This window comes from Macaca fascicularis, chromosome 15, assembly GCF_037993035.2.
Source record: "Macaca fascicularis isolate 582-1 chromosome 15, T2T-MFA8v1.1".
Classification (NCBI taxonomy): domain Eukaryota; kingdom Metazoa; phylum Chordata; class Mammalia; order Primates; family Cercopithecidae; genus Macaca; species Macaca fascicularis.
The window spans coordinates 36,147,839-36,168,236 of NC_088389.1; the positions used below are offsets into that span (position 1 = coordinate 36,147,839).

The window sequence follows — 20,398 nt, forward strand, 5'->3', positions numbered from 1 at the left end:
AACAGATGTGGGAAGACTGTGTCTCTAGGAGGGAGGCTTGCACATGGTCACATGCTATGGAGAGAGAGCCGAGAGGAGCTCAGAGCTGAGATGGGAGTGGAAGGCACCCAGGCATTTGGCATGAGCCCTTTAGGAGGAGAGACAGGGAGTGGACGTCCTCTCTTGAGCTGGAAGGGAGGTTGTGGAGGTAGTGCCACCTCAAGAGGGACCAGCAGTCTGGCTGAGGAGGGAGCAGAGACAGAGAGGATAGTGACAGGAAGGCAGGTTTTTCAACCACACAACATCCCAGGGCTGTTTGATGGCAGATGGTGGCATTCAGGAGCAGGGGAGAAGCTGACAAGCTGGGAGCATTAATCAGGACCAACTCTAGACAAACTCCCTTTCCTTCCCTCATCCCTCACCCCCACCACCTCAAGGCCCACCTGCCAGGCCGCCCACAGCACCAGCTCTGTTCCCTAACACCCTAGAAAAGCCCTTTCAAAGCACCAGTACTACTAGTTCCTCTCCTCAGAAAGATCTTCCTCCCCAGTGCTGATCCTTGAAGATCCCAACCCCAGGTTAATTTGGCAAGAGCTATCAAAACATACTAGTACAAATAATGCATACTACTTGACCCGTAAGTTCCACTGGAAGGAGATGATCGCTCATTCAAGCATGTACTGCTATATACACAAAGATGTTCATTGTAGCGTTATTTGCAATATCAAAAGAAGAAGAAAGGAGAAAAACATCCTAAGTGTCCATTAGTAGGGGAAGGATTTTAGAAACTCATGGTGCATCTATGTATATGGAATTCTATACAGTCTATAAACAACAGGGTAGATCTATATATGCTGATATGGAGACGTGTCAAGGCACGGTTAAAATTGTGTAAGTGCAGTACGGTACCTATACTGTGATCCTATTTGTGTATAGAATTATATGGATATGGATATTGATGCATGCAGCAGTGCACATATTTCATTTTCATGCATATATGCCAGAAATTGCAAACAGCATTCATTTCCAGTGCACAGGAATCAGAGGTCGCAGGGCAGAGGAGGGAAACAGGACCTTCACTTTCCACTATCTGTGCATTGCCTCTGTCTGAATTTTCTCACCCTGTGCACCACGGGCACTCTGTAACCTATCCTGCCTGTCCAGGCAATGACTTGCTTCTTCCTTTGTGTTCTCACACCCCCATCTCACGTTGGGTCATCCTACCCTCTCCCTGCTTCTCCCTGCCCTGCATCAGAGGATGCTTGCTCACCTCCAAATCCACACAATGGGGGGTCAGCCAGGGCTGGCGGAACTGAGTGGCCATGGTTACGGCCTTCTGAATCCTCAGATCCTCATAGAGAAAGGCTGTGGTGGTGGAAGAAGAGGTTGATTTACTCTGTGTAAAAGTGGAGCGTAGTAAGGAGGTTTTGCACATTTCAGCTCCCAGGCTGAGAGCAGAGAGCACATGGCAGTAAGAAGGGACCTCCTGGGGCGGTGATGAGCTCCCCATCGCTGGAAGCAACCAAGTGGGGTTGATGGATGGCCGTTGTTAGCAATGTCAGGAAGGGCAACCCATGCCCTTCAGAATCTCACAGGGCAACTACAGAAAGCCACAGAGACGGGACCAGAAATCATGCTTTATCTGCCCTGGTTTGAATCTCCACTACTAGCCCCAGCCTGGAGGACTGAGTGAATGGCTAGGTCTGCCCACACCCAACTAACACACAGAACCCAAGACAAATGCAAAGCTTTGCCATATCACTAAACAAAGGCAAACAACCACAGAAAATCAGGGGCCATAAAAGCATCTACCACCCAGATTTTGTTCTGAGGATTAAACAAAAGGTGCCCATAAAGTGCTCACCACAGTGCCTGATGGATATTAAGCACGTGTTGTATACAGGCCACTCTTAGTAATTCTTCTTATCATTCTGGGTGGTGTTGTTACTCTGCAAGGGCGTGGATTGTGTTATCTCTGAAGTCCTTTTTAAGCCAGAGATTTTGACCACTTGCTGAGGAATGAGTGCTGAGCCTCAGAAGGTTCTATAGGAGCCATTAATCTCAACAGAAACGTCTGCAATAGCATGAAGCAGTTGCAGGAAGCAGTGACCAGAACTGTGGCCCTGTCTTTCCAGATGGTGACTCAGGAACTTATGTTCCTGTCGTGGTGGAATCAGGGGTGACGTTGGATGGGACTGGACTGAGACCTCTGGGCCACTCTGCCGTGGCCAGCAGTATGACCTGTGATTAATGAAATGATGGAAGAGTTGCTTTCACCTTTGATTATGTTTGTTATTTGGGTGCTGCTGGCTTCTGGGGGTAATGATTTTCCTGCAAGGTCTATTTATGGTTCAGTCCTGACACTTATTAATTTCTCCATCCGGCCAAGGACAAAGGTGATAGTGACTTACTGTTGCTGTAATGCTTAATACAATGGCTGCGCATGTGCAGCTTCTGTTCCTGAGCTGGCAGGGTGGGCGGTGGCAGCAGCAAGGCTTTTCTCCTTGAGATTTCATGTGGGTTGGGGGGGAACTGGTAGGGAGCAGCACCACCACTTACCACTCTCCAGCAATGTGACCTTGGGTAGATGGAGTGTGACCTTGGGCAGGTGCTTGGGTCTCTCTGAGCTCAGCACTTTCTCTAACAATGTGTGTATTGGCAGTCCAACCTCTAAGGGTGGCAGTGGGACATGATAATGCCGAGTGGGAATCCTGGTGGGCAGAATGTCCTCAATAAACGTGGACATTCCACTTAAAATATTCAGAAGTCTCCATCACTTCCAATACTTATGGAATCCTCAGGGATCACCCCATCCAGCCCCTCACTTTACAGAGGGGAAGCAAGTGAGGCCCATTGAGGGAAAGTGACCAACTCAAAGCCACACAGTGCACAGGGGCAGGGACCATGGAGATCCCAGGCCCCTTCACTCAGATTCCTGGCCTCATGGAACTCAGTCCAGCAGGGTGACAAGAAATTGGCCAACTTCAGTAAGAGAAAATGAAACCAATATTGTGATAGCACTCCAGGCCAGTGAGGTGAGAGAGCGGACTCCCAAGTGGGAATATGATGGGAAACACTTGTGCTGCTATTTTTTTTTTTTTTTCTCCGAGACAGAGTCTCACTCTGTCTCCCAGGCTGGAGTGCAGAGGCACAGTCTCAACTCACTGCAACCTCCCTATCCTGGGTTCAAGCAATTCTCCTGCCTCAGCCTCCTGAGTAGCTAGGATTACAGCTGTGCATCACCATGCCCGGCTAACTTTTGTATTTTTAGTAGAGATGGAGTTTCACCGTGTTGGCCAGACTGGTCTCGAACTTCTGACCTCATGATTCGCCTGCTTCAGCCTCCCAAAGTGCTGGGATTACAGGCATGAGCCACTGTGCCCGGCCTGTGCCACTGTTTTTTAAGCACTGTATTGCTTTTTTTATGTGGTACGTTGTGGGGGGGCAAAAAAAAAGGCACTCAGGGCAGATATTACTATCCCCACTTTATAGATGCAGAAACTGAGACCCAGAAAAGTGAAATGCCTTGACAGCCAGTAAGTGGCAGAGCTGGCACCCAGATCAGCTCATCTGAGTCTCTGTCCCTATTCATAGCCGAATGCCATCTCACTGGGAGATGCCCAGGTTTGATCTACCACATGTGGAGTCCTTCGAGATCCCAGCCCCAGGCCTAGAGAGACTGTGGTCAAGTCTGGGGGAACCGTGCAGCAGCAGACAGGGAGCTAGGCTGCAAGATGCCCTAAGAATGGAGAGAAAGCTGAGATTCCTGTGATGAACTGCCTTGGAGTTTGTGCAGCCTTCACAGATAGCTCTTCTGGGGGCCGTTTCACCGCACAGATAGGAAGCACTAAGCTAATTCTAGTCAAGATCATTCAGCTTTATTTCCTACCAATGATTGCAAACAGCAAACTTGTATACTTTTACATTTAGAATTGTACGATGAGACAGAAACATCTAGTCTAGGTGAGTAATAAGAAAGAGATTTAAAGGTTGGGGAGAGAGAAGGGCTTGGCAAGTGGCTGTTTAAGCACACCAATCCCGGGAAACAGAATTACTAGCAAGGAAGCTCAGGTATTTTTGAGAGGAAGAAAATACCTCATATTCTGTCTGGGATAATATCCCTGGCTGTCGACAATGATTTGGATTTAATTATATCATATATTCAAATGTACTCTGTAAACTGTAAAATAATACATAAATGTCAGATGTTAAGAAAGCGTAATGCAGAAAAAAGAGCGTGGGCTTGAAAGTCAGCTAGGCATGTAAATGCTGCCTCGCCCACCTAGATGATGACCTTGACAAGCCACTTAGCCTCTCTGGGCCTGTGTTCCTTGACTATAAATGAAGAATACGTGTAAACATGTCTTCTTCCCACCATTACCCTGAGAAGTAGATGAGAAAAATGGATATTCTTTGTAAACTGGAAAGTGCTATGAAGACATAAGATAGGATTCTTGTTCCCATCCTTAAGCTGGGGAATAGATGATGAGATTATTGGTGAGCAGCTCCCAGTGTTTTCATAAAGCCCTGAGTGCAAGGATGCCTTCCCAGGAGTGGAGAGCAGGGGGCTTCGGCCTAGAAGGAGCTGGTGGGCCATCCTTACCCAGCCTATTGACAGAATGAGGCCATCATCTGTCAGGGGCCACCTCTCAATATCCAAGTGGCAGTCTCAGATGAGAGATGTGCGGCTGGCTGCGACTGGAGTGTTTTGAAGGCTGCCTTCTCCAGCAACATCCGTCAACCCAAATGAAGTTTAGAAAAGTACTCAACAGCTTATCTTGTGGCATGCAGGGCAGGTAGGGAAAGCCTGTTTGCAAAGACCAACGAATATAACTGCACCTTCTTGTTGACATCCAGCAGAGATAGATGAGGCTGCATCCCTCATTCACTGCAAGGCCAGTATTGTTTCTGTTCTAAATGACTGGAATTAACACTTGGTCAAATCTTTGACCCACCTTGGCCTCTCAAAGTGTTAGGATTACAGACATGAGCCGCTGCACCTGGCCAAATCTTCGAAAACTCTCGAAGCAGCAGTGGAGTAAGGGAGTTAAAGAGCATGGTGGTTGGGGTCTGCCACCTACCAGCCATGTGATTCTGGCAAGTCTCTTGAATGTAAAATGGATTGTCAATACCCGCTTCATAAGGTTTTTGTCTGAGTAAATTAAATAATGTGAAGGCACCCCATAGCCCAGGGCCTTCCACATAATGAGGGCTAAATATGAATGATTACTGTTTACTTTCATTACTTTTACTGTAACAGGACATTAAGGCAATGTTACCAAAAAGATCCTTTCAACTCTCAATCCAAGCTGTGAGGGGTTTTCTGAGTGCTAGTGAAGGAGGAGGGAAGAAGTGTAGGGTTGCTTATATTTTTTTCTAAATGGCTCAGGTAAATTCAGAGACTTGAGGAGTAGTAGGAGAGTGTCCCCAAGAGCTAGGTGCACCTCAGCAGAACTGAGGATTTGAGGGTGGTATGAACCGAATTGTATCTCCCACAAAATTTACATATTGAAACCCTAACTGTCCTCCATGTGGCTGTATTTGGAGATGGGGCCTCTAAGGAAGTAATTAAGGTTAAATGAGGTCATAAGTGTGAGTCCCTTATTGAATAGGATTAGCGTCCTGATAAGAAGAGACACTAGAGAACCCAATCTGCCTCTCTGCCATGTGAGGACACGGCAAGAAGGTGGCCGTCTGCAAACCAGGAAGAGAGCCCTTACCAGAACATGACCGTGCTGGCACCCCAGTCTCAGACTTCCAGCCTCCAGGACTGTGAAAGTAAATTTCTGTTGTTGAAGCCACCCAGGCTATGGTATTTTGCAGCCCAAGCAGACTAAGACCAGGAGCAGAGAGTGAGCAGTGGGACTTCAGAGGAGAAAGCTTGTTCTGTGTCCCCAAAGGCTCTTGATCACCCACAGCAGAGCCAGCCCAATACTAGGTTTCTCAAAGACCATTCTCTTTTTTTTTTTTTTGAGACGGAGTCTCTCTCTGTTGCCCAGGCTGGAGTAGAGTGGTGCAATCTTGGCTCACTGCAACCTCCGCCTCCCAGGTTCAAGCGATTCTCCTGGCTCAGCCTCCCAAGTAGCTGGGATTACAGGCACCTGCCACCACATCTGGCTAATTTTTTTTTTTTTTTTTGAGACAGAGTCTTGCTCTGTCGCCCAGGCTGGAGTGCAGTGGCGCAATCTCGGCTCACTGCAAGCTCCGCCTCCCGGGTTCACGCCATTCTCCTGCCTCAGCCTCCCAAGTAGCTGGGACTACAGGCGCCCGCCACTGCGCCCGGCTAATTTTTTTTTCTATTTTTAGTAGAGACGGGGTTTCACCATGGTCTCGATCTCCTGACCTTGTGATCCGCCCACCTCGGCCTCCCAAAGTGCTGGGATTACAGGCGTGAGCCACCGCGCCCGGCCCTGGCTAATTTTTTGTGTGTTTAGTAGAGACAGGGTTTCATTATGTTGGCCAGGCTAATCTAGAATGCCCAACCTCATGATCCACCCACCTCAGCCTCCCAACGTGCTGGGATTACAAGTATGAGCCACTGGGCCTGGCCAGACCATTCTCTTAACTTCTTCGCTCCACTGCCTCCCATAGAGCCCTTCAAGAGATGGCCAAGTTGGCATGTTCACTCCATTTCCTGATCACTCACTGGGGCAGAAGCCCCAGTGCTGCTGTTACAAATGCAGTTTCTGGGGCCTCACTGCCAACAGACAGAACCCCCAGGGTGAGGGAACAGGAACCTGCATTTCTGGCAAGGTCCCTAGATTATTTTATGTATAAGATGTTTGAAAACCATTGACCTTGAGGGGGAGGCCAGTCTCCTCAGTCTGAGGTGTCAGAGGCCCTCCTACATGAGATTCCTGGCTTGCCCTCACACCCACATCCAACCATGGGCGAACCTCAGATGGCACTGGCACTACCCTCGGACCATATCCAGGATCTAATCATCCCTCACCACCTCCACCAGTACCATACTGGTCCAAGCCACCCCATCAGCTTTCTCTGGGACTGATGCAGTTGCCCCTGAATGGATCTCTTTGTTCTCACATGTGCCCCTACCACTGGGTTTCAGCACAGCTTCCACATTGACATGTCACTTCAGGACTCCCCAGTGACCTCCCATCTTCTTCAGTTGGAAATCCAAAGTCCTGCCATGGTCTACAGGGCCCCCTGTGGCCTGGACTCCTGGAACCTTCCAGGTCTCCTCTATCACAGCCCAGACAGGGAAGGGAGACGGCATGGAGAATGTTCTCTCCCGCTTAGTGGGCAAGCAGTGATGCTGGAAGAATCCGGGGCTGTGCGGTTTCTCAGAAAGGACTTAATGCACAGTTGGAACCATTCCATGGCTTTTCAGCTCCATCATTAGTCTTTTAAAAATAACTGGTTGGGTTTGCTCTCAATCAAAGTGTCTTTAAAATGTAGACATTTTTAGCCCAAAGTCAAGCTTCTCTCAGTTTGGGGGCAGGTCCTTTTGCAAATAAGCCCCGCTTTGCAGATGGGCCTTCTGAGTCAAGTTTATACAGACTGGACTGTGCAGTGGGGGGCGGGGAGGGGAAGGAGCGGGGTTCAGCATCACCTGGGATCTTGTGAGAGATGCAAACTCCCAGGCCCCACCTCAGCCCTCCAAATCAGAAACTGTGGGGCTGGACCTTCCATCTGTATTTTAACAAGCCCTCTGGGGGGTTCAAAAGTTCAAGAGCCTCTGGTCTGGATCATTGTGCTTTCATAAGTCTGTAAATCTTCTAAGAGAAGGGTTTCCATGGGTCTCTTTTTTCTTCACCCCTTGGCTTACCTCAGTGTCCTCGGCTATAAAGTGGGCATAATAACACCTGCATCACACAACTGTTACAAGGGTCACAGTCAATTCAGTGGATTAAATGCATCTTTATTGATGCTCACTGTGTGCCAGGCTATGCTGGGCTCTGGGAATGTAGAGAAGACAGGGACATGGTCCCCACCGGCAGGAGCAGAGTCTCATTAGAGAGACAGCCATATACCCATGGATTTATCCTAATATATGATGAGAAACAAGAAGCAGCAGCATGAAGGGTGATTAACTCCACCTGGGGATGGTCAAGGACAGATTCCCAGAACCAGTGACCTCAGAGGCTAGGTTGGGGGTATTTTTAAAATCATGTGTGTGTGTGTGTGTGTGTGTGTGCATGTGTGTGTGCTTGAATAATTATCAACAATGAGCGTGGATTTATCTTGTTTGGAAAATTCAGAAAAGAATGAAGATATTAAAATATCCTATAAGTCTAGCACTGCCTTCCCCCGTGCCCCGTGGTACTATAAATAAGTTTGCAATGAATACCATTGTATACATTGTTTTCCTTTGGAAGGAATATTTTCTTAGGGCAAATTCCTAGGATTTGTGAGCACTGTGTTCAATGATATAAACACATTTATTTTTTATTTTTTTCCTCCTTACCTCCCTAATAAACGTTTGAATGGCTCTTAAAACTTTCACCAAATTGCTTTTCAAAAGTCTATAGCAATTTCACCACTACTTCCCACTATGAGTATTTAATACTTTTGTTAGTTTACTTGGTGAGCAATAGCCCGTGTGGCTTAGATGGGGCCAGATGTCTTCTCTCTTATTTGCTGATATATGTGAATAGCCCATTCATGTGCTTTGTCCATTTGGGTATTCTATGAGATTTTCTTTTAAAAAATTTTTTAGAAGACGGGGTCTTGGCTGGGCCCGGTGGCTCACGCTTGTAATCCCAGCACTTTGGGAGGCCGAGGTGGGTGGATTGCTTGAGGTCAGGAGTTTGAGACCAGCCTGGCCAATGTGGTGAAACCCCATCTCTACTAAAATACAAAAAAATTAGCTGGGCATGGTGGTGGGCACCTGTAATCCTAGCTACTAAGGAGGCTGAGGCAGGAGAATTGCTTGAACCCAGGAGGCAGAGTTTGAGCCAAGATCATGCCACTACACTCCAGCCTGGGCGACAGAGCAAGATTCCGTCTCCAAAAAAAAAAAAAAAAAAGACAGGGTCTTGTCTGTTGCCCAGGCGGGAGTGCTGTGGTGTGATCATAGCTCACTTCAGCCTCAAATTCCTGGGCTCAAGCATCCTCCTGCCTCAGCCTCCCAATGTGCTGGGATTATAGGGTTAAGCCCTCTTACCCAGCCTCTGTAAGGATTTAGGTATTTTTAACATGAAATCAATTACTAAACCAATCTTACATTTATTAAAAACAAAAACAACCATCTGCTCTCGGCCCAGCCGACCACCCCCAGCACATCTCTGCCTGTCAGAGCCCTCCTCATTCTGCAAGGCCCCACTGTCGTGCCCGCTTCCCCATAAGCCTCCACCGACGCCCCAACCCCTAGATCCTCCAAGGTGTTGGATTCAGTGTTTCCTGCAGATTCTACCATTTCCATCCTCAGGCACCCTTGGCAGGGATGCTTCAGAGGGTTTCCGGGAATAAGGAGCAGAAGCAACAGTGCATAAGGCTTGGGTCCAAATCCCAGCCCTGGCAAAAGTAACCCTGGTGTAAAACCATATACATACATATATATACATATATACACATACATATATGTATGTATGTATATGATTTTACATATATATGGGTTTTACCTGTATATATAACACACATATATATATCTTTATATGGGTTACTGGTTATACATATATACACATATATATTCTACTTTGATAAAAAGTTAAGTAGAATATATGTGCAAAAAGTTTGCATTGTATTTTTTTTCAAAGCAATACATGTACCTGACTTCAAATTCAAATAGTAGTAAGGGGTTCATAATTAAAAGCATCTCCCCCTACATCGTCTCTTTCCACACACTAGAATTTCCCACTGCAGATGTTTAAATTATATCCATGTTTACTGTAGAAAATCACAAAATGCAGACAAGCGGAAAGAAAGCCAAGCCAGCACAGTGAGATCCCGCTTCTTGTTTTAGAGTATCTTCTAGATAATATTGCCGTGACTTTTTTTTTCCCCCAAATTGTTCCTCATTGTATGCTTTCTATGCGTTATAGCTCTAATCACATTCTACCACCAACTAAGGGAACAAAACTGATATTTGTTGAGTAAAGAAGTGCAGTGAGTGGCTAGATCCTTGCCATTCAAAGTGTGGCATCAGCACCATCAGGAAGCTTGCTAGAAATTCAGTGCCTTGGGCCCCACCCCAGGATTCGCATTTGAACAAGCTGGTATTGGAGTGTGCATTACAGCTGGGAAGGGCTTTGCAGAGCAGAGTTACTCAAAGTTGTAACCCATAGACTGTCACAGTCCTGGACAAGAGGCCTGAGCCAGAATGTAGACAGCACGCTGCTTCCTTTATAGAGGAAGACGTGCTATTATACTAAATACTGTCAACAGAACTAAACAATGTGATTGATGAGGACCGTGATTAACATTCTGGCCCAAGCTCCTTATCTTGTCAGGGACCAGGGACACACAGTTCGTGGGCTTGGCACTGTCAGCCTGCCACACTTTGAGTGGCGCTGTTTAGATCACACAGTTGGGAAGTAGAGAGCTGGGACTGGGTTTCTCTGGCTTTAGATCCTAATCTTCTCAGTCTGTGTGTATCTGACCCTCCCACCCGACTGTCTCACACACACACAGATGCACATACTTACACGGGCACACGCCCAGCCTATGAGAGCCCTGGCCCAGAGTTGGTGATTAGGAAACATCTGTCTCTTGAGTCAGACCAAGGCTCCCGTTCCCCTGTGTTCCCCCAGGCTGCTGTTTACATTAAAAGTAACCCTGGTGTAAAACCCATTTTAACAACTCCTTCTATCAGGATCAAACAGAGCAGCGGCCTTGTAGGATGTCTGGAGTCAAGAGAACCCAAGCCCAAGAGCTTTGATGGACTAGGAGGGAGACAAAACACAACTTCTTTGCTCAGCTCAGGTTCCCAAGGCAAAAATAGCTCTGGGATCCCAGGGTCTGTATGTGACCCAGGATCTACAAACTCTAGGCCAGCCTTCTGCCCCTACTGCCAGAAGCAGGTAAATAATGCACAGTCACCAGGAAGGTGTGGATTTCAGAGTCAACACCAGCCTAATCTAAAATGCCACGTGGTGTTCAGTTCAGCCTTACTGTCACCTTTCCCAAGGAGCTCAGGGACTCCTATAGGTTTAGATCCCAGGGTCCCAGTTTTACTTGGACATTGGGAAGACTCAGACCCTTTCAGGCAGTTGAAACTTTTAACTGAGTTTTTAACAACTTACTTAAAAAACTTGGGAGTCAGTTTGAATTTCCAGGCCACTCTTCCCTGGCTCTGTGACCTTAGAGAAGTTACTTAACTTCTCCAGCAGCTTTTTTTTGTTTTGTTTTGTTTTGTTTGTTTTGTTTTGTTTTTTGCTTTTTTTTTTAAGACGGAGTCTCGCTCTGTCACCAGGCTGGAGTGCAGTGGCGCGATCTTGGCTCAGTGCAACCTCCAACTTCCTGGTTCAAGTGTTTCCCCTGCCTCAGCCTCCTGAGTAGCTGGGATTACAGGCACGCACCACCACACCCAGCTAGTTTTGGTATTTTCAGTAGAGATGAGGTTTCACCATATTGGCCAGGATGGTCTCGATCTCCTGACCTCATGATCTGCCCACCTTGGCCTCCCAAAGTGCTAGGATTACAGGCATGAGCCACCGCACCTGGCCATCAGTTTCTTGATTTGTAAGATGGGGCACAATAATATTGACCTCATAAAGGTATTGTGAGAATTAGTGGCAGTGTTGGTAAAGCACCTAGTGTCAATGCACCCATTCATCCACTCACTCATTCATCTATATTGAGCACCTCTGGGCAGCACAGGAAGCGCACAGTCCAGAGAGGAGGATGGAGACCACACAAACAGAGAGACACAGAGCAAGCCGCAGCCGGTGCTGCAAAGAGAAGTGCAGGAATCCTGTACCAGGGGCCAGGTCTAAACTGGGGATCAGGGAAGGTTTTCCTGAATGAGTGATTTTGAGCTCAGGTCCCAAAGATAAGTAGACGCTTATAAGACAAAGCCAGGGTAGAGCATTCCAGGGGTGTTGTAGGCATGACTATTTATTCTTTCCAGAATACAATTTGGGCCAGAGAAATGACAGTTGGGTTTATTTTACTTTTGGGGGTAAAATTTGCAGACAGCAAAATGCATGAGCCTTAAGGCACAATTTGAGTGCATTTTGACAAAAGCACACACCCAAAGATAGAATTTTGCTATCAAACCGGGTTTATCTTCATGTCTTCATAACCTTGTTCCCTGATTATAAAAGTTAAGAAGCTGGGGTTTTTTTTATTTTTGTTTTCTGAGATGGAGTCTCCCTCTGTCACCCACGCTGGAGTACAGTGGCACGATCTCAGCTCACTGCAACCTCTGCCTCCCAGGTTCAAATGATTCTCCTGCCTTAGCCTCCTGAGTAGCTGGGATTACAGGCATGTGCCACCATGCCCGGTTAAATTTTGTACTTTTGGTAGAGATGGGATTTCTCCATGTTGACCAGGCTGGTCTCAAACTCCTGACCTCAAGTGATCCACGCACCTTGGCCTCCCAAAGTGCTGGGATTATAGTCATGAGCCACTGCGCCTGGCCAGGAGCTGGGTTTTAATGGGGGCATTTCATTGTGGACATTTTACAAGGCTTTGAGCTAGGTTTAAATCTTATATAACTTTCCCCAGGTCTCTCCATGTCCCTGAGACTCAACTTCCTCATCTGTAAAATAGGGTTAATCGAACTTACTTCACAGGGCTGTGTGAGAGATTGGGTCTGCACATGGCCGTAAAATGCCCAGCAAGTGCCTGGTGGGCACGGCGGGCCTGGTGGGCACTCTGTGAGTTAGCCCTGCTAGGAGTTTCTGGAATGGAGACGGTGGTGGGGAGCAGGGCTAGCTCTTGCTGACACCCTTGTGGCTGGAGATGGGCCTTCCCAGGGCAGCACAGGGCAGCTGTGTGCACCCCCTCATCCAGTCTCTTTGTTCACAGGGATGTGTCTGCAGGCCTTCGTAGAAGCTTTCTTTGTCCTGGCTCAGAGGAAGTTCAAGATGCTGCCACTTCATGAGCAGGTGGCCTCGCTCATCGACCTTTGCGAGTACCACCTGTCCCTGCTGGATGAAAAGCGCCTGGTGTGTGGCCGGGGCGTCCCGTCGGGGGGCCGGCCCCCGCACCGTGCCACTCCCCAGGAGCCCTCCCCATCGGCCCAGCCAGCAGGGGACAACCCCCCACCCCGCACCAGCTGTGCCAATAAGCTCTCCCTTCCCCGACATACCCTGTCCTGAGGGCCACTCTGTCCTCCTGAAGACGGAAGACCAGAGCGGCTTTCAGGGCTGGAGAGCCCCAGGCATTCTGCCTGCAGAGGAATGGCAGGCAGGTTGCCAAGGGGCCCGGCTGAGGTCCCCACGAACTGTCTCTGTGTGCGTCTAAGCTGTGCTTCACCAGGCTGGCTGGTTCTCACCTGCCTTCCTCCTCGCACCTCCTGGTGATACACCCTGTTTTCGAGTCATCAGTGGACATGTGACATCTAAAACATGACAGATGGCACCTTCTATTCTGGGCTCACAGGAAGCACCAACTGGGGCAAATCTGTTGTGTTTGGGGCACAGGACACAGTCGGTCCTAAGGCCCGGAGCTGTGGAGAGGAAGCCGAGTGTTGGGATCTGCTGCCGGGGCCTCCGCGTGCCCACCGGGAAAAGCCCGAGAACGTCGTGTTTATTTCCTGCCTCCCGTTCCGAGAGAAGGAAGTGGAAATATCAAGTAGGCGTCTGCGAATCTCCCATCCCAGGCATGTGCTACATGGGTGTAGTGAACAGATTAACCTCATTTAGTTCATTAGCTTTGCCTGTTGCTGCAATGTTTGGTTTGTTATTAATTAAGAAATAATTAATTAAGAAGTAACTAAGACTCCTGGAGCCTCAGAGCTGGCAGGAGCCTCGGAGGTCATTTTGTTTGATTTTGTTTGACTGTGACCCCAAAGCAGGAATCCCATCTTTAGCCTCCCTGACCAGATAGTCTGAGTGGGCCCCTGCATAGGTGGGGTGCTGGTCACGTGGCCAGTGTGTCCACAACAAGCACTGCCAGGGGTCCCTGCATGCCCAGCACTGTGCTGGGAGCCCTGGATGAGGGAAGGAAATCAGACATGGATAAGAACCAGAGCAAGAGGACATACACTAGTATGTCAGACCTGGTGCCAGGGACAGGGTAGCTCGTGCTTTCTCTTCCATGGGACCCTTTCCTTGTCTCCATCTGTATCCCCAGGTAGCCCCCCTCTCAGAGGAAACGCCTCAGAGGCAGCGGAACGTGGCATTTTGGAAACAGCCTTGGGCATGTCAAGGTCCAGGGCCCGTTGAAGACAGGCAGACAGGACTTGGCAAAGCCACGCTCTCCAGGGTGTGGTTGGATTTGAGGTTAATGTGGCCCTTTCCTGGGGGATCCCTTTAAAGGATGCTGAGAGGCCCTGGGAAGAGCCAATGATCATGCTCCAAGTGAGGTGGAGAAAAGTCTTTGAGGCACTAGTACTGTGCCTGGTGTGGTGCACAGCAGGACTCAGAAAATGCTGGTAGTGCATGGCAAGGCAGAGGGTCCTGGGAGGCACAGGTGCATCCCAAACAAACTCCTGAGACTTTCTCCTCCTTCCTTCCAACATCCTGTCCTGACTCCTGACCCAAACTGATAAGAGCAGTTGACCTGGTTCATAACAGGTACTCAAAAGCATCTGTGGAAACAAGTTACTTGAATCCGCCCTCCCCAGAATATTTTTAAACCCAAAGACAAGGTTGTTAATCCAAGATGTCTCCAATTGTTGGCAAGCGATTTCAGAGCAGGGGCTGCTCTGTTCATCCTTGCCTGGCGCTCCTTCTTGCCAGGAGCTCATCTTCTCAAGGAGGAAAACCTGTTTCCCCCGCGGCGTGGCTTCCGTGCAGCGCCCCTTCCCTGCTGCTAGCAGAGCCCAAAGGCCGCTGCCCTTCCCCAGCCGAGAGGGGCCGTGGAACTGAGCCCTGCAGAGCCCACTCTGGGGTGTTCAGTGACAGCAGACTTTTGCAATGACTTTATTTTCCCAAGCAGAAGGCAGGACAAGTGGGAAGGTAGCACAGGCAGGATGTGCCTCCTGAAGTGTGTCGAGTGTCCTCTACGTGGGGTGCTGTGGAGGTGTCATCGGCTCAGTTCCCCAGGTACTAGGGCAGGTCCGTAACGCTGCTCCCCTTTCAGATGAGGAAAGGAAGGCCCAGGAGGCCACGTAGTCAGGACTTGGTCTAGGTGTGTCTGTCTTCGGCTCCTTGTCCCTGGGTGAGCATGAATTCAGCTCCAAGCAGAGACTCCGCAGCTCTGCTCCGCGCAGGGCTGCCTGGGGTCTGTCACGGTCTGGTGGCATGGGACAAGGCAATCAGGGCTCCTAAATGGTCCAGTGTGAGAAACAATGTTTGAAGTCCCCATGTAGCTCTCCCAGTCCCTTTTGGCAGAACAAATGGATTTTCCAGAGAAAGACCAGAGTAAGCACCTCTGGGCACACTTGTCATCAGCTGGGAGCCACCAAAAGTCTTAACAAAGCTCTCACGTGACACCGTTTCTTGAAATTGGTCTTCAGAAAGTACTTGCTTGCCAAAGTGGAGTGCAATGTTCAGGTCTGAAACCAACGAAGCACGTTGAATATTTTGAAAAATAAAATCAAGAGGTTGAATTCCAGCCACCTTGTCTGGGGTGATATGAAAACATCAGCTCTCCTGGTGAGGGCCTCTCCCACCCCTGCCATCATCTGAAGGCGGGCTGCTCCGCCCACCATGGCCCCTTTATCCCGGGAACAGCCCCCTCCTCTGCAGACAAGGCCCTGATAGCCCCACCCACCCGCAGGGCATGGAGCCTCCCTGGTGATTGTTAGGGAAACGAGGCTGTGGTTTTATGAGAGGCCAGTCGTGACAGATTGCCCCTTTTCAGTTCAACCAGAGGCTGCTCCATTATCAGAATGAGTGATAGCTGACTCACCCCGCCTCCTCCGTTCCTAATAAGAAGCCCCACTGTGTTTACCCCTTTGGTAATCGGCCACTCGTTTTATTGGATGTAATTGAAGCAATAGCAAAAGCAGATGGTTTCTTCCTCTAAGAGGACAGGAAGCAGAGCCGGCAGTCCGGCCGGCCCAGAGGCACATAGCTGGGCACCCCTGTGCTTTGCTGCAGGATAAGCTCTGTCCCTGGAAGGGCCCTCAGGATCCATCTCCAGCATCTTCTCCCTACCACTCTCCTGCCCCATCCCCCTCCTACTGATGTCTGTCTCTCCCCACCCTCAATGCACACACAGTCCAGCCACACGGATCCTCTCCCTAGTCCACTGGCTGAGTTCCTGAAGAGCTGGGCACTCTGGGGGCTTGGAATGAACGGGTAAGAAGATCAGGCTCAGCCTGTGCTCAGTTTGGGGTTTCCCATCCAAGTATGACAAGTTAGTGGGATCAATCTGGGAAGGGAAGCATCAAGAGAACAGGGCAGACCCACAGAATGGGGCTCACCCACCATTTCTTTGGATGTGCCCCTGGGCAGCCTCCTTGCTCCTGCCATGCTGACCCTACCTGCTCCCTTCCTTCCAACCTCCTAGGGGCACAGGTTCAGCGTTTCTGTTGTTAGGGGCAGGAGCTTTGTCCTCACGGCCTGGCCAAAATGGAGTCTGCAATGGGTGCTTATAAAGACCCGCTGGATTCAGTGCAGCTGTTAGCAAGTGCTGGTCCCAACAGACCCCTCCCCATAGGCAGAGGCAGGGCCTCAGGAGAGAGAAGCGTCCATCCCTGAAACGAACCACTTGGATTCCTCTTACTTCTCCCGGCTTCTGTCCACTCCCCTGAACTCAGACATGGTCTCTCACCTGGGCTTCCACTGCCTCCCTGCCTCTTACCCCTCCACCCTACCCTCCATCACCATCAATCTGGAAGGAACTTGGAGAGTCACAGAGCTGACATCCAGTCACCTATTGAAAGCAGCCCTCATTGGCACCCTTTCTTTCTTTCCATCCTAAGGCCCACACCTGACACCCGCACCTCTGCAGCCTGCCTGAGCCCCTGTCCGACCCCTGCTCCCAGGACTGTTCGTATCTGTTGTCATGAGACAGGAGGAGGATGTGCTATTTCCCACCACCCTTGTCTTGCTGGCCCCTCTGCTTGGGATGGCCTTCCTCTGCCCAGTGGCAAACAGACTTTCAGTTCAGTTCCAGTGTCCCTGCTGCAATCCCCCAAACAGAGTGAGCAGTTTCTTCCTTCTACTTCCAAGAACTGGAAAGTTCCTGTATTGGCGCGTGCACTGTGGGACCACAGCATTGGTTCCCACCCAGCTGTGAGTTCCTGCAGGGTCAGGCATGTGCTGGGTCCATGTTGGCACAGAGCAGGGGCCAGCAGGTGCTTGCTGTGAATAGGAACGTTTAGCAGACCCCGGGAGAGGAGACAGTGTTATCACGCTTGTTCTCCGCTTCGCCTGTGGGTGTCTTTAAGAAGCACAGATTTCTAAACCTTGCCAAGCTGATCCGCTGAACATCTCTACATCCCCGGCTGCCTTGTTGGCTCCCTGGGACATGGCAGCTGCCCTGTGTCCATCTGACTTTAGGTGTCTATCCACGGCCCTTTGTGGCCAGGCCTGGGCTGCGTACCCATGGGCACCCCCTCTCATTCAATCTCAGAGACAGGACGCCAGGCTGGACGGTCCTCACTAACACCCCTCCAGCCAGCTGGCCAGCCTCCTTTCAACTCTGCATTGCCCTGAGTTGGTGTGGGGTTGCTGAGCTCCCAGCAGGTCTTCCTGACGTGCATGTAGGTAGTCAGGGAGATGGAGTGGGAGGATAGGGGCACAGACACTTGAAATGGTGTTCCATGCCTTTCTAGACCCCAGGCCCTTTCCTACGTGTTTTTATCAGCACATGCTCAATCCTTCCCAGTTTACAAAGCACTTCTATATCCATTCAACGCCACGAAGAATGAGGATCACTGGGCACTCTGTTTTCCTGGGGGCGGGGAACTGGCTTCCAGGAGGCTTAGTGACTGACCGAGGTCTCGAGGTCTCTTGCTGGTGAAGTGCAGAGCCAGGATCCGCCTGAGGCCCCCAGCTGGCTCCAGATCCCACACTCCTTCCTTGGCACTTCCTCGGTTCTGCACGGTGCCTCAACACTCCCCAAAACATCCAGTTTTGCAGGTGTGGGAACCCACGTCCCGCAGAGGCTGGGTGTTTGCTCCACTCAGTTCTGGGGACTTAGCTTAAGGCTCTCTGATCTGTTCTCTTCCTGCCGAGCACCCCAGGAAGGCTCTGTGGGTACACCCCAAGGGCTCCAGGTCTCCCAGCCACTTAGTGAGAGTGGCCAGTCCTGTCTCACTTGATCTTTGGGTGCATAAGACGAGATCACAGAAAATGTCATCAGTGTGAAAGTGTTTTGTAAAACCAAGGCGCTGCCCAAACGTAGCGTTATCTTCAGCCTGGCTACTGGCTTCCTACAAAGTGAAGGGATGAAGGTAAAACTCTTTCTGGAATAATGTTATCCATCAAGACAGACAAAACCACACTGGTCAGCTCCTCCTGCCCTCCCCAGCCACCCCCCACCTCCCCTTCATTCCCACATGTTTAAAGACATTCGTAGGCTGAGAAATGATTCCTGCTGCTCCTCCGACACCCGGAATGTGCCTTGTGATTGGCAGAGTGTCCCTCCAGAATAGCTTAATTTTTTTCCCATTTCTTGACTAATGTCCTCTACTCCTTGGCCCTAAAATTGAGAATTGGGCTTGCAATGGCCAGCACAGGAGTATCTTCCCTGAAAGCTCAGAAATGATGGCTCTCCCGGTAGGGAGCTGGCATTCCCCATGGCCGAGAGCACCGTCCTCCTCACACGGAGGGATCATTCACCACCGTGTGTATTAACCTGAAATCCACCTCGCCTTGATGGATATTTTTGCCAGTCTCCCATTTGGTTTGATGAATGTGAGAGAAATATTCCCATATGGCATATGAATTTCTCCCTCACAAAATAAGTCTAAATTTTTTTCTGTTCCCGGAGATGAAGGAGCTCAGCAGAATAGGCCACATCTTCAATTACCTTTATCTCTAGTAGCCCAATGTCTTGATTTTTATATAACTGGGAAAACCACATAGCATAATGCTTACACACACACACACACACACACACACACACACACACACACAGAGTACCTATAAGCTTTGATAGAAAATGTCAAAATTACGATGTTTTTCTCATTTCTGGTGATTGGCTTCCGAGTGTTACTTAGAGAGCGGAGTGGAAAGGGCTCTTTGCAGCCCTGCAGTAGTGTCTGGTGCTTACCAAGAGGCTCACAGGAAACATTTCCTCCAACATGAAGGTGTTTGCTAAGATTCCAACCAGGACCCAGTCTTGGGCCACAGAACACTGTCTTCTCCCCGAGGCCTCTCGCAGACCGCAGGGATATTTTCCCTTCACAACCTCTTGCATCAGAATGGGCAAAGTGAGGGCCAACGATCCCAGAGGAGGTTGTGAACTGTTCTGGAAAGCGAGGGCTTTGCAGTCAGACCTTCATATGAACTTTGTTCTGTCTGTTGCACTCTCCCTAAATGACCATGGGCCAGTGACTTTACCTCTCTGATCCCTGCTCCTTGCCTAGATAGTGGGGATCACGTCATAATGTATGTAAAGAGCCGGGTGTGGGACTTGGCACCTGGGAAGTGTCTTAATATGTGTCTGTTGAGAAAAGGAAGGGTCTCGACGTGTGGAAACAAGACGGATGCCAGGAAATACGTCTGCCCACCTCCACGCCCCTGACAGCGGAGGTTCCTGGAGGTCTGGTGAAAGACCTCACATGCTCCAGCCCTGCCGGCTCTGTGCCGAGCTCTGCCTTTAAGAGACTGCAGCTCCTGCCTCTTAAAAGCCTTTAAAAATTCTTTATTAAATTTTCATGGCGCATAAAGTCAAGGTTCTGTTACTTGGCCTCAGTTGTCTTGGCAACTTCGTAAAACGCAATAATAAAACGAAGCTGAGTGTTGCTAAACACAGGCTCATCGTATAAACGACTGCGAAGTACTGGCAGTTTGTTCTGCACGATCATTTTTGACAGCAAATCCACCGGGGTGGACAATGCTTGTTCACTTGGGGTCAGTTGTGAGAAAAGGACACCTTTTAATTTCTTTTCTCCCTTAATGCTTAATATTTGCCTAGGAAGCTAAATATTGCCTCAAGGAAACTGTGAGATCCTGGGGGAGGCAGAGGGAGGGGTTTGGAAAATCTTTCAACCCTTGATCTGCTGGGGACAGTCTCCCGTAGGGAGGGAGGGATCTGTCCCTAGAGTTTGGTCAGAGACTCTGGCTGCCCTGGGAGAAAGGATGGCCCCTTACAGCTTCCCGTGTGCAAGGGGAGCCACAGTGCTCCACTCGGGCTAGGCCAGTGAGCATTGCACGTTTCACCCTCATGGGGAAAGCTAGAGGCAGGTGCCTCCCTAGAGAACTAAACCATTCACCCTGCACCAAAGAGG

The 20,398-nt window shown here is 49.6% G+C and overlaps 1 protein-coding gene across 6 annotated transcripts in view; it reads left to right on the plus strand.

Annotated features, from left to right (window-relative positions):
- Positions 1–19,937, plus strand: part of TTLL11 (tubulin tyrosine ligase like 11) — a 273,135-nt gene extending 253,198 nt beyond the window's left edge. For all 6 annotated transcript variants that reach the window (XR_012424416.1, XR_012424417.1, XM_005580892.5 and 3 more), the window contains one exon: positions 12,913–19,937. Coding sequence is in view for 4 of the 6 variants with exons in the window: in XM_005580892.5 (XP_005580949.3) it covers positions 12,913–13,205 (293 nt within the window). In the remaining 2 variants the exon portion in view is untranslated. The remainder of the gene's footprint in view (positions 1–12,912) is intronic.
- The last annotated feature ends 461 nt before the right edge of the window (positions 19,938–20,398 follow it).